The following is a 15,154-nucleotide window of genomic DNA, read 5'->3' as shown; positions in this document are numbered from 1 at the left end:
GTCTCTAGGCCTTATGGTTTGGGCTGCACGATGCGTTTTATGGCGGAAGAAAAATAATAATAATCCTAACAATTACAATAGGGTTTCAGCACTACGTGCTTGAACCCCTAATTAAATAGTCAAAGTCTATGTATGTGCTGGATTGAGCCTCACCACCAGCTGCAGTCAATTGCTCTTCTAATAAATAAAACATTTGCAATCAGAAACTACCTGCTAATGCACTCACATTCATGTAAAGAATCATTGTTGACAAGTTTTGGGTGAGTAAAGGCAAAATGCACAAGATGTAGTACCTTCAATGCCCTTAGAAGGCGATATCGCTTCTTTATATCAGAAATAAACTGCTGCAGAATAAGTTGGGTGTCATGAAAAATGTAATTTGTAATTGCATTACTCATCACAAATGTAGTGGAGTAAAAACTACATTTACTTGCTCAAAAATGTAGTCAAGTAGAGACTAAAAGTTGCCAATATCTTGAATGCTCAGAAAAACTACAAAGTAGCCAAAAAAGATACTTAAATTACATTTACATATACTTTACACCTCTGCATATATATATATATACATTCATAGCGTCTCTTACCTGGGGAACACATGGCACCAGGATGCACTATGGGAAGAAGGAGAGCCGGCATGATGCTTTGGGCAATGTTCTGCTGGGAAACCTTGGGTCCTGCCATCCATATGGATGTTACTGTGACACGTACCACCTACCTAAGCATTGTTCAGACCATGTACAGCCTTTCATGGAAACGGTATTCCCTGGTGGCTGTGGCTCTTTCAGCAGGATAATGCACAAAAATGGTTCAGGAATGGTTTGAGGAGCACAACAACGAGTTTGAGGTGTTGACTCGGCCTCCAGATTCCCCAGATCTCAGTCCAATCGAGCATCTGTGGGATGTGCTGAACAAACAAGTCCAATCCATGGAGGATCCACCTCACAACTTACAGGACTTGAAGGATCTGCTGCTGACATCTTGGTGCAGATACCACAGCACACCTTCAGGGGTCTAGATGGGTCAGGGCTGTTTTGGCAGCAAAAGGGTGGCCAAAACAATATTAGGAATATTTCATATCTAACAACAATTATATCACACTGCAAACAAATCTAAGGTTTTTAATGAGTTTTCTTGCCTTGTTTTTTTCCAGTTAGAATGTCTAAGAATCCTTGAAACAAGATTCAGCTAATATTTTGTCTTTGATGTGTGTCTTTTGTCTCACTGCACAGGCAGATCCCCGCCCCCCCCCCCAAATACGAAGAAGTGAAAAACCTGCAGTGAGACAAAAATACACACATATTAAAGAACCAGGCTATGAAAACAATATTGTGTACTGTACCGCTGCTCAAGTACATTTATCTTGCTTTAAAGGTGCACTGCAAAAAAAACCTCTGTTCTTCTTCAGTATTTCTGTCTTGTTTTCCAGCACAAATTCTTAAATCAAGATATATTTACTGGAGAAGCAAAATTACTGAAGATATTAAGTCTTGTTTCTAAAAAAAAATATATCAAAGTTTATGATTAAAACAAGAACAAATATCTGCCAATGGGGTTAGAAAAATAATCTTAATTCAAAGGGAAAGCAAGACAAAAATACTGAGGAAGAATATATTTCTTGCAGTGAGAGAAAGAGACAAACATTTCAAACGAGAGGAGCGAGCGGTTCAGGTGCTCATGCGTCTTTAATCAGACCGATAGAAAGCCTCCATCACTCAATCATACGGGCTCACACAGAGACAGACGCTTGTTTTCCTCTCCGGCCGAGGAGAGACCATCGCTCTTAGAGGTCACTCTCCAGTCGATGGTCAGTCAATCCTCCATAAGTGTTATCCGTGGCGATGGGTGGCCAGCCGGACTGACGGTCTCTAATTGGTGTCAGTTAGATGTGCCTGAATCCAGAGCGATGGCAGCGGGCCGCGTCTGATCCCACAGTGCAGACAAACACAGCTGAAACCCTTTACAAGAAATACTAAGATATAAATGTCATGATACGTGATTTGATACTAAGCTTAAAGGGTTCTGTCAGGCGCTTCATGTATAGAACCTTTTAGGGGGTCATTCATTTATGCATATAGTTTTAATTAATTCATTTTCAGTTTTAATTAATTTATGGATTAAACAGCTCATAAACATACATCAGAAAAAAATTAAATAATCAGAAATAATCATTAAACATTGAAGTATTAAGCAATCCTTTAAGACATTTTTCCTTATAGAGAACCTTTTTAGCACAAAGGGTTCTTTAAAATTGAGTCAAGAACCCTAGAGTTCTATATAGAACCTTTTTGGAATATAGCGTTCCTTAAAATTGAGTCAAGAACCCTAGAGTTCTATATAGAACCTTTTTGGAATAAAGAGTTCTTTAAAATTGAGTCAAGAACCCTAGAGTTCTATATAGAACCTTTTTGGAATAAAGCGTTCCTTAAAATTGAGTCAAGAACCCTAGAGTTCTATATAGAACCTTTTTTGGAATAAAGCGTTCTTCAAAATTGAGTCAAGAACCCTAGAGTTCTATATAGAACCTTTTTTGGAATAAAGTGTTCTTCAAAATTGAGTCGAGAACCCTACAGTTCTATATAGAACCTTTTTGGAATAAAGTGTTCCTTAAAATTGAGTCAGGAACCCTAGAGTTCTATATAGAACCTTTTTGGAATAAAGTGTTCTTCAAAATTGAGTCAAGAACCCTAGAGTTCTATATAGAACCTTTTTGGAATAAAGAGTTCTTTAAAATTGAGTCAAGAACCCTAGAGTTCTATATAGAACCTTTTTGGAATAAAGTGTTCTTCAAAATTGAGTCGAGAACCCTAGAGTTCTATATAGAACCTTTTTTGGAATAAAGTGTTCTTCAAAATTGAGTCAAGAACCCTGGAGTTCTATATAGAACCTTTTTGGAATAAAGAGTTCTTTAAAATTGAGTCAAGAACCCTAGAGTTCTATATAGAACCTTTTTGGAATAAAGTGTTCCTTTAAAATTGAGTCAGGAACCCTAGAGTTCTATATAGAACCTTTTTGGAATAAAGTGTTCTTCAAAATTGAGTCAAGAACCCTAGAGTTCTATATAGAACCTTTTTGGAATAAAGAGTTCTTTAAAATTGAGTCAAGAACCCTAGAGTTCTATATAGAACCTTTTTGGAATAAAGCGTTCTTTAAAATTGAGTCAAGAACCCTAGAGTTCTATATAGAACCTTTTTTGGAATAAAGCGTTCTTCAAAATTGAGTCAAGAACCCTAGAGTTCTATATAGAACCTTTTTTGGAATAAAGTGTTCTTCAAAATTGAGTCAAGAACCCTAGAGTTCTATATAGAACCATTTTGGAATAAAGTGTTCTTCAAAATTGAGTCGAGAACCCTAGAGTTCTATATAGAACCTTTTGTGGAATAAAGTGTTCTTCAAAATTGAGTCAGGAACCCTAGAGTTCTATATAGAACCTTTTTGGAATAAAGCGTTCCTTAAAATTGAGTCAAGAACCCTAGAGTTCTATATAGAACCTTTTGTGGAATAAAGTGTTCTTCAAAATTGAGTCAGGAACCCTAGAGTTCTATATAGAACCTTTTTGGAATAAAGCGTTCCTTAAAATTGAGTCAAGAACCCTAGAGTTCTATATAGAACCTTTTTGGAATAAAGTGTTCCTTAAAATTGAGTCAAGAACCCTAGAGTTCTATATAGAACCTTTTTGGAATAAAGTGTTCTTCAAAATTGAGTCAAGAACCCTAGAGTTCTATATAGAACCTTTTGTGGAATAAAGTGTTCTTCAAAATTGAGTCAGGAACCCTAGAGTTCTATATAGAACCTTTTGTGGAATAAAGTGTTCTTCAAAATTGAGTCAGGAACCCTAGAGTTCTATATAGAACCTTTTTGGAATAAAGTGTTCCTTAAAATTGAGTCAAGAACCCTAGAGTTCTATATAGAACCTTTTTGGAATAAAGTGTTCCTTAAAATTGAGTCAAGAACCCTAGAGTTCTATATAGAACCTTTTTGGAATAAAGTGTTCTTCAAAATTGAGTCAAGAACCCTAGAGTTCTATATAGAACCTTTTTGTTTTAAACTGCATTTGGTCAGTTTCTGCAGTAAATATCTGTGACTGAAGTGTAGGTTTAGGGTAGGGATGGGTTTAGGTGCTTCAAAAGATCTATGAAAGTATAAATATTTATAAAATCATTTCCACTTCCACAAATGCATGCAAAGAATTAAATGTGTCTTGATCTGATGCATTAGACAAACAACTGAAAGCAATAGAGTACCTGCATGTCGAAAAATGATGCTAAAGTGAAACCCGCGTGTTAAAAAGTGTAACGAGTTGTGAGTGAGAACATGTTGTTTTCTACAGTGTAATATTAATAACTGGAATGTTATTATAAAGTGTTCCCATGTTTCCTCCTCCTCCTCTTCTCTCTTTGCTCAGAAACCCTCATCATCCTGGTTTTCTCATTTTCTTTCCGTCCGCGCTCGTGTCTGGCACTGCCTGGGATAAAGCTGTCAGGTCACTCTGCCGTTAGAGGTTTTAATTAATTAGTTTAAGGCTCTCTGGGAGTTATTGTGCGGAGCCGCTGCAGTCGGCGACAGTTTTCGTGGAGACCCGAACAAATCCAGCACTTCCTGTGCGAAAACGGGCTGATGTGATCGATGCGGACAACTCATCAGAGCTACTTAATTACACATTAGCTGCATATTTCTTTTACAGATGGTGTGTAAACAAGCTCATTAAACATCCAGATCTCCTCGAAAGTCTCTATTTAGGTCCTCAAATAATGTACTGGAGTCGTACGGGCCGCTGAACACGGTTTGTTTTGGTGACAGAGTTTAAAGGGTTAGTTCACCCAAAAATGAAAATTCTGTCATTAATTACTCATCCTCATGCCGTTCCACACCTGTAAGACCTTCATTCATCTTCAGAACACAAATAAGTTTTTTTTGATGAAATCCGATGGCTGCGTGAGGCCTGCATAGCCAGCAATGACATTTCCTCTCTCAAGATCCATTAATGTACTAAAAACATATTTAAATCAGTTCATGTGAGTACAGTGGTTCAATATTAATATTATAAAGCCATGAGAATATTTTTGGTGCGCCAAAAAACAAAATAATGACTTATATAGTGATGGCCGATTTCAAAACACTGCTTCAGGAAGCTTCGGAGCGTTATGAATCAGTGTGTCGAATCATGATTCGGATCACGTGTCAAACTGCAGAAATCACGTGAATATGAGTTTAATTTCTGATGACTTTCAGGCTTTATTTTTTCGTTTCATTCGCTGAAATTGTCTGCTCACTCTTTGAAATGCCTTCGCCGTATCAAGGTTACTTTCGCAATGATTTAGTTTCACAATGATGTAATTAACAACAGCGAGCGTCTCTGATCAGATGAAAGCGTCATAAGAAAGTATGTGGGTCGGTGGCGATTGGAGGTCTCCGTTTCGCCCTGCGGCCGTATTCGTGCCGCACACATCCGCGCTGACAGCACTCACATTCACACACACACGTCAAGAAGGACCTTCTTTTCTTCTCTCAGAAATAAAGCTGAATTTATGCAGAATAATAAGTGGGATGATGGGCAAACGGATCCTCCGTTTCCACAGTAACAGGAGGAAGAGGGACATTACCGGGTTCAGATGTGGAAATTGGTTCCTGTGCTGTCCGTCTGCAGGTCTCATCCCATTACACACCTGCTTCAGCCGCACACACACATATAGATCACATTATAGCACTTCTAGATGCCCTTTGGAGCATGAATATGAAGTTAAAAACAGTCGGTAACACTCTACAATTAAAGCTTTTCTCCATCTTCACCTGTCTTTAGTGTGTAATGTTGCTGTTTGAGCCCGAAAAAGGTCAACAAGTTCTTCTCTATATCAGTGTCAGTGTTTCTGAACTCCATCTTGAGTTTTCTTCACAATATTCCTCATTTAAATTATTCATATGCAGAACAAAGGGGCGGGGTCTGGTTGAGTTAGTTAGTAGTGTGTTAAAACTGGCGGTTATGGTAAGGGGCGGGACATTTCCTAAAATCTCATTATTTCCGTTATCAAGTTTTATATTTCCAGAGAATTATTGCATTTTACACACACACACACACACACGTCTCTCTCTTTCTCTTTCGCTCATCTGTAATCAAGATAGACCTCCGGTGAGGTTTCCTCTTTGACCTCTGAACTTTGACCTCAGTGTGAGATCAGGTGCTAATTAACTTCCCCTCTCACCTGCGCTGTCTCTCATTGGCTTTCAATAATTCATCACATGATATTTCATCTCCAGACTGAAGCGCTTGCAGAGATCACCTTTACCCAGCATGCCGCAGGATGGTAATGTATTATCATGCAGCCGAGCAGCTCATTCAATAATGTCATAGAATTTATTTCCACACTAACTATTTCACACGTAATTCAGACATAACTGAATATGACGCCTCAAACTGAAGGAAAGAGAGTGTTTTGTTAATGTTGGAGGCGTCTAATAACTTTATGACTGTATATTACACTTTATTCTCTCCAAACCCCTCCAATGTGCAAAATGACTGACAGGCAAAGACTGATTGTGATTGGCTAAAGAGCCACAGGCCACTCCCTTTTGTGGGATGAATGGATGGATGGATGGAAGGAAGGATGGATGGATGGATGGATGGATGGATGGATATTTAGGTGTGGATGGGTGGATGGATGGATGGATGGATGGATGGATGGATGGATGGATGGATATTTAGGTGTGGATGGATGGATGGATGCGTGGATGGATGGATGGATGGATGGATGGATGGATGGATATTTAGGTGTGGATGGATGGATGCATGGATGGATGGATGGATGGATATTTAGGTGTGGATGGATGGATGGATGGATGGATGGATGGATGGATGGATGGATATTTAGGTGTGGATGGATGCATGGATGGATGGATGGATGGATGGATGGATATTTAGGTGTGGATGGATGGATGGATGGATGGGTGATTTAGGGATTGATGGATATTTAGGGATGGATGGATTTAGGGATGGATGAAGATTTAGGTGTGGATGGATGGATATTTAGGGAGGGATGGATGGATAGATATTTAGAGATGGGTGAATGGATATTTAGGGATGGATGGATATTTAGGGATGGATGAATGGATAATTAGGGATGGATGGATGGATGGATGGATGATTTAGGGATTGATGGATTGATATTGATGGATGGGTGGATGGATGGATATTTAGGGATGGATAGATGGATGATTTAGGGATTGATGGATATGGATGGATTGATGGATGGATTTAGGGATGGATGAATAAATAGGGATAAATGAATGGATGGATTTAGGGATGATTTAGGGATGGATTTAGGGATGGATGAATGGATATTTAGGGATGGATGGATGGATGAAAGGATGGATGGATATTTAGGGATGGATAGATGGATGGATGGATGGATGGATGATTTAGGGATTGATGGATATTTAGGGATGGATGGATTTAGGGATGGATGAAGATTTAGGTGTGGATGGATGGATGGATGGATGGATATTTTGGAGGGATGGATGGATGGATATTTTGAGATGGGTGAATGGATATTTAGGGATGGATGGATATTTAGGGATAAATGAATAGATGGATTTAGGGATGGATGAATGGATAATTAGGGATGGATGGATGGATGATTTAGGGATTGATGGATTGATATTGATGGATGGGTGGATGGATGGATGGATGGATGGATATTTAGGGATGGATAGATGGATGATTTAGGGATTGATGGATATGGATGGATTGATGGATGGATTTAGGGATGGATGGATAAATAAGGATAAATGAATGGATGGATTTAGGGATGGATTTAGGGATGGATGAATGGATATTTAGGGATGGATGGATGAAAGGATGGATGGATATTTAGGGATGGATAGATGGATGATTTAGGGATTGATGGATGGATGGACGCATATTTAGGTGTGGATGGATGGATGGATGGATGGATGGATGGATACTTAGGATGGGATGGATGGATGGATATTTAGGTATGGAGGGATGCATATTTAGGGATGGATGGATGATTTAAGGATGGATGGATATTTAGGGATGTATGGATAGATGGATTTAGGGATGGATGGATATTTAGGTGTGGATGGATGGATGATTTAGGGATTGATGGATATTGATGGATATTTAGGGATTGACGGATATTGATGGATGGATGGATATTTAGGGATGGATGGATATTTAGGGATGTATGGATGGATGGATATTTAGGGATGGATGGATATTTAGGTGTGGATGGATGGATTTAGGGATGGATAGATGGATGATTAAGGGATTGATGGATATTGAATGGATATTGATGGATGGATGCATAGATGGATATTTAGTGATGGATTGATGGATGTATATTTAGGGATGGATGGATATTTTTAGGGATAGAAAGATGGATGTATATTTAGGGATGGATGGATGGATGTATATTTAGGGATGGATGGATTGATGTATATTTAGTGATTGATGGATGGATGGATGGATGGATGGATGGATGGATGGATATTTAGGGATGGATGGATGTATATTTAGGGATGGATGAATGGATAATTAGGGATGGATGGATGGATGGATGGATGGATGATTTAGGGATTGATGGATTGATATTTAGGGATGGATAGATGGATGATTTAGGGATTGATGGATATGGATGGATTGATGGATGGATTTAGGGATGATGGATAAATAAGGATAAATGAATGGATGGATTTAGGGATGGATGAATGGATATTTAGGGATGGATGGATGAAAGGATGGATGGATATTTAGGGATGGATAGATGGATGATTTAGGGATTGATGGATGGATGGACGCATATTTAGGTGTGGATGGATGGATGGATGGATGGATACTTAGGGATGGGATGGATGGATGGATGGATGGATATTTAGGTGTGGATGGATGGATGGATGGATGATTTAGGGATTGATGGATATTTAGGGATGGATGGATTTAGGGATGGATGAAGATTTAGGTGTGGATGGATGGATTTAGGGATGGATGGATATTTAGGGAGGGATGGATGGATGGATGGATATTTAGGGATGGATGGATATTTAGGGATAAATGAATAGATGGATTTAGGGATGGATGAATGGATAATTAGGGATGGATGGATGGATGGATGGATGATTTAGGGATTGATGGATTGATATTGATGGATGGGTGGATGGATGGATGGATGGATATTTAGGGATGGATAGATGGATGATTTAGGGATTGATGGATATGGATGGATTTAGGGATGGATGGATAAATAAGGATAAATGAATGGATGGATTTAGGGATGGATTTAGGGATTGATGAATGGATATTTAGGGATGGAAGGATGAAAGGATGGATGGATATTTAGGGATGGATAGATGGATGATTTAGGGATTGATGGATGGATGGACGCATATTTAGGTGTGGATGGATGGATGGATGGATGGATACTTAGGGATGGGATGGATGGATGGATGGATACTTAGGGATGGGATGGGATGGATGGATGGATGGATATTTAGGTATGGAGGGATGCATATTTAGGGATGGATGGATGATTTAAGGATGGATGGATATTTAGGGATAGATAGATGGATGATTAAGGGATTGATGGATATTGAATGGATATTGATGGATGGATGCATAGATGGATATTTAGTGATGGATTGATGGATGTATATTTAGGGATGGATGGATATTTTTAGGGATAGAAAGATGGATGTATATTTAGGGATGGATGTGTGGATATTGATGGATGTATATTTAGGGATGGATGTATATTTAGGGATGGATGGATGGATATTTAGGGATGGATGGATGGATGGATGTATATTTAGGGATGGATAGATTGATGTATATTTAGTGATTGACTGGATGGATGGATGGATGGATGGATGGATGGATATTTAGGGATGGATGGATATTTCAGCGGATTGTTTTCCGTGTGTTTAATGAATCCACAGGAAAGGGCAGGCAGTTTCAGGTTTGTAATTTCATTAACTACAGTATATTTATAAATGCAGCTTCTTATATTCACAGATAACCTTTTGCTAGCAAACCCAGACTTTATTACAGATTAACAAACCCAAAGGTCAGATTAGCATCAGTCAACATTCATTGCGCGAGCAGCTAGCCGCTCTCTCTGTCCTCTGTAAATACCAGCGGCTTGAGTTTGGTTTAGTTTAGTTCAGTTGTGCGTTGAGTAAAGTGCATGTGAAGTGTATGAAACACAAGCCCTGTTTTTTGTCATGGTCACTTACCGTCGGCGCAGCGCTTTACCGTAGACTCGCGGCGCTCCGGGGCTTCGCCGGCCCTTCCCGAAAAACTGACACAGAGAATTTATGAAGGGAGCGTGAGAGGATGTTTGCCCTTTAAGTCCATAAATGATTAAACAGCAAACATGGGCGTCTCTGTGTTGTGGCAGTGCTAATTTATGAACCCGCGCCGGGGTTCTTGTTCCTCCGGTGTGGGTGAATATTGGATCTGGAGAAGAAACCTCTTATAACGTCTGAGAGCCAGAGACGGCCGAGATGAAAGGAGCGTCACCGCGAGAGATGGAGGATCCTGATGAATATGGTTATAGATCTTGGCAGCAATGCCAGGGATTTGTCAATAACTTTTAGCAGAAGCATGTTATATCACACTGCAAAAAACTCCTCAGTGTTTCTGTCTGGTTTTCCAGCACAAATATCTAAACATTCTCCAATCAAGATACATTTACTGGAGAAGAGAAATGACTGAAGATATTAAGACTTGTCTTTTTTGCTCATTTATTACAATTAATAGTATCAATTTCCTTGTGGGTTTTAAACAGCATGTGTCTCTCTCTCTCAGTGTGTATCAGGTGGTTGTTGAGGAGGAACGGCCTCGAAGGGCTCGTGGCGGTGAAGCTGAAATCCTGCGCTGTTATCCGGTGCCGGTTCACTACCAGAACGCCAGCAGTCTGAACTCACAGTACTACTACGGCGCTGAGTTCCCATCCGCAGGCGTCCCCTCGCCGCAGCCCTTCACCATCGGAGACAACCGGACGTACAGCGGCTACTGGAACGCTCCGCTGCTCCCGCACAAGAGCTACAGCATCTACTATCAGGCCGTCAGCACGGCCAACGGGGTGCGTTCACGAGTCCTCTGTTTCTACAGCGCTTTATGCAATACAGATTGATTCAAAGCAGCTTCACACGGTTCGTAGAAGGTGCTTGAATATGACTATTTAAAATTTAAGTTCTGGAAAACCCTTGAAAAGTGCTTGAATTATTGAAAGACGATAAATATGAAATCGGTGTATATTTTTTCGATAAAACACAAATCTTTTCACGCAAAATTAAAGCTGCAGCGCATCATAGATATAAAGCCATTTCGCATGGCTATGATGCTCATATATTTCCAAGTATATGATACAGCTTTCATTCTTCTGGTTAATCACATTTTGAATAGTTTGAATAAGCAAAGCGATATCTTTATCATAGTATGGTTAAGGGGATTTCCCATGACTGACAGCGTCAGATTCAGCGTCACCTCGAGCCGCTTTGCTTCTCAGTTGCTCCTTATAAATAATTTCCATGTTTACAACCTTAATGAATTGTATACTAACTGACTCTTAAAGTGAGTCCCTTGCTGCCACCTACTGGTTTAACCATGTAACCTGCGCTATAGTCATTGATAAACCCCAAACATTAAAGGATTAGTTCACTTTCAAATAAAAATTTCCTGATAATTTACTCTCCTCCATGTCATCCAAGATGTTCATGTCTTTCTTTCTTCAGTGGAAAAGAAATTGAGGAAAACATTCCGGGATTTTTCTCCATATAGTGGACTTCACTGGGGTTCAACGGGTTGAAGGTCCAAATGTCAGTTTCAGTGCAGCTTCAAAGAGCTCTACATGATCCCAGACGAGGAATAAGAGTCTTATCTAGAGAAACCATCGCTCATTTTCTAAAGAAAATAAAAATTACATACTTTTAACCACAAATGCTCGTCTTGCACTGCTCTGTGATGCTCCACGCATGACGTGATCATGTTGGAAAGGTCACACGTGACGTAGGCGAAAAAACTCCATCTCCTTTTCTCCTCCAACTTCAAAATTGTCCGACATCGTTGTTTTACCTGTTTTTGTAAAGGCCGTCTTTGCATGTTCACTTTGTAAACACTGGATCAGACCTTTCCAACATGATCACGTCATGCGTGGAGCATCACAGAGCAGTGCAAGACGAGCATTTGTGGTTAAAAGTATGTAATTTTTATTTTCTTTAGAAAATGTCAGATGGTTTCTCTAGATGAGACTCTTATTCCTCGTCTGGGATCATGTAGAGCTCTTTGAAGCTGCACTGAAACTGACATTTGGACCTTCAACCCGTTGAACCCCAGTGAAGTCCACTATATGGAGAAAAATCCTGAAATGTTTTCCTCAATTTCTTTTCCACTGAAGAAAGAAAGACATGAACATCTTGGATGACATGGAGGAGAGTAAATTATCAGGAAATCCTTTAACATGCAGAACATTTCTCAATGCCAAGTATACCGACATTATAATATAAAATATTATTTATAAACTTTGCATTTAATATTTATGATTAAATATGCTGTAAGTTGTATTTTGGATCCCTTATATGTTATTTAAGGGAAAAAAACTATTTTTAGTGCAAACTAAATATAATTAATATGAATGAAATGCTTTACATTTTACAAATAAAATCCTTTGTTTTCTTCAGTTAATAAAATATCTTTTAATGGGAATCGTATAAAAAGTTTCTATTTGCTCTTCTATGCACTGAAAATTCTAGGGCTTTATAAATGTTCCCACAGTCATTGCATACATATTTTATTTATCTATTTACCTTTTTTTAGAATTTGAAAGATAAAAAATATTGTTTGATAAGTGCATTCTCTGACTACATCCTTGAAAACGTAGAAAAAGTAGTGCTCGAAAAGTCCTGGAATTTCAGTTTACAGTATCTGTACGAAGCCTGTAAGTACTAAACATGAAAATAATGTTTAGTTTCTGCTGGAATTGGATGTTGGTACAGTCAAATCAGTCAAATACACTAATCCATACACTAATTTTCTAATAATCGATCTAATTGAATCCAATCCAAGTTTTCTTCCTCAGTTCTTGTGTCTTGTTTTCCAGCACAAATATCTAAACATTCTGAGGAAAGAAAACCATTTCCAAAGAAAGTCACCGGACAGCTGGCTTCATTTACTGATGCGCCAAAGCCAATTTTAACTTGCATTTGGCGCTTGTTGAGTGTTAATTTCGGACCGTGTGGGAGAAACAGAAGAGTGTGAGGAATTCAGAGTCATGACAGCGACAAACGCTCGAAGCCCCTCGATTAACAGACACACATTCACACGCGTCGAGTGGCTCTCCTCTGAAACCACAGCGGCCGGAGTCGATGAGCGAGGTAATTGTGGGTAAGAAAGGGAATGGAGATGAAGAGGATCCCTCCGGACGCCTCGACCTCGACCGGCGTCCTCAAACACGCGCGTAAGAGGCCGTCAGGGAACGGCTTTGCCTGTAATCGTGCAGAAAAACACTTTGAGTGTCAGAGCGACACTTTTGAGTGTCATACATGACGGGAGACGCCCACCGCTCGCATTAACTCACTTTGACTTAATGCGTCTTGCTCTTTCTCACCTCTCGCGGTGCTTTTAAAGAAAACGCGCTGTTTAGATTGACAGTCGTGTTGCTCTAAAAGGCCGTGGAAGAGCTGCCGGCCATAATTGATGTCCTAATTGACTGAGGATCTGTGTTTTAGCCTCCCTGATGGATTCAGACGGGCACTTACTGAGACGGCCCTCTATTCAAGACCTGTAATTCATTAAATCAGGCCTCACGCTCTTAACGCCCTGCCTTTCAGATGCTAAATGCACATTTCTGGTTGCTTTTCTTTGTAATAGCCGTACGAGTGTTTGTTTACGTTGTAGTGAGGCTCGTTCGTCGGGTCAAAGGTCTTCACGTGTGTTCAGGTGTAGGTGGAGGTGTGTGTGTTTAGAAAAACACAACGTTTTCAAGGCTTTGACTGTTGTGTTGATACAGTCGTGCTGGAAATAAATATTGGAAAGTTGCTACACTGCAAAAACAATATGTTGGTCTTGTTTTCCAGCACAAATATCTAAACATTCTTTCATGAAAAATGCATCAAAAACACAAAGGTGTTGTGAAGGCATTTAGAAAAGCCTAAAGGATGTAGTTTGAAAGCTCCAGCAGGTGTTAGTCTTTTGAAATGCTGTTTATGTGCAATAACAGTGTGTTGGCTTTGACAGGCATACTAAAAACACCAACAGTAATAGAGCAGAAGAAGGTGTTTGTGTAGCTCAGGACATTAGTTTGATTACAAGCAATAAAGTGAGTCGTGTTCCAGGTGCTCGGCTTCTGAACGCTCACATACAGCATTCGTCTGAAATGCAGTTTTAATGCTGCAGCTGCTCAGCAGGCATAGAAAATACATCAGCACATACATCAGTGGAGTCATGCAGCAGCAGCAGACGGTGTTTCTGCTGACAGAAGTACATTGTTAGTTACTCCGCCTGCAGCTTCATCAGTGAACGTCACGCATGACACACGCTTATATTGCTCTACGTGAGGTTTACTTTAGGATTCATATCATTTATTCGTTATAATTAATAATTATTGAATAATTAGAATATAATTATTATTATTATTTAACAATGATACTATTAACATTATTATAATTTTTAATAAATTAAGGACATAATAAATTGTTGTTATTAGTGGTGTCAAATCGATTAATCACAATTGATCACATCTAACATAAGTTTGTAAATATATATATATATATAGCATGCATACACACACGCATATATATTATATTTACAAAATTTTATGTTAGATGCAATTAACCGCAATTTATTGATTTGACACTACTAATAATTAGATGCGATTAATTGCATCCAGCATAAATGTTTGTAAATATATTTATATATAATTTATTCAGACATCTTGAACATTTCATTCATTAATTCAGTTTATTCACTATATTTAAAAAAAAAAAATTATAATAAAATATGAAAAGATCTCAGAAAAAAATTAATCTTAATTATGTCAGATAACACTTAAGCAAAACAGTGTCTGAATAATTTTTGGTTCCAAATTTTACTGGAAGTCATATATTTTGCATATATTTACAAACTTTTATGTTAGTTGCGATTAAT

At 38.8% G+C, this 15,154-nt stretch overlaps 1 protein-coding gene across 8 annotated transcripts in view; it reads left to right on the top strand.

Moving 5' to 3' along the window:
* si:ch1073-391i24.1 (receptor-type tyrosine-protein phosphatase mu) overlaps nt 1–15,154 on the top strand; it is a 217,712-nt gene that overhangs the window by 127,685 nt on the left and 74,873 nt on the right. For all 8 annotated transcript variants that reach the window (XM_067361858.1, XM_067361856.1, XM_067361855.1 and 5 more), the window contains one exon: nt 10,817–11,093. In XM_067361858.1, the coding sequence (XP_067217959.1) occupies nt 10,817–11,093 (277 nt within the window). The remainder of the gene's footprint in view (nt 1–10,816; nt 11,094–15,154) is intronic.

The sequence above is a fragment of the Chanodichthys erythropterus genome, chromosome 16 (assembly GCF_024489055.1).
Source record: "Chanodichthys erythropterus isolate Z2021 chromosome 16, ASM2448905v1, whole genome shotgun sequence".
NCBI lineage: Eukaryota > Metazoa > Chordata > Actinopteri > Cypriniformes > Xenocyprididae > Chanodichthys > Chanodichthys erythropterus.
This window is presented reverse-complemented; position numbering and strand designations above follow the sequence as displayed.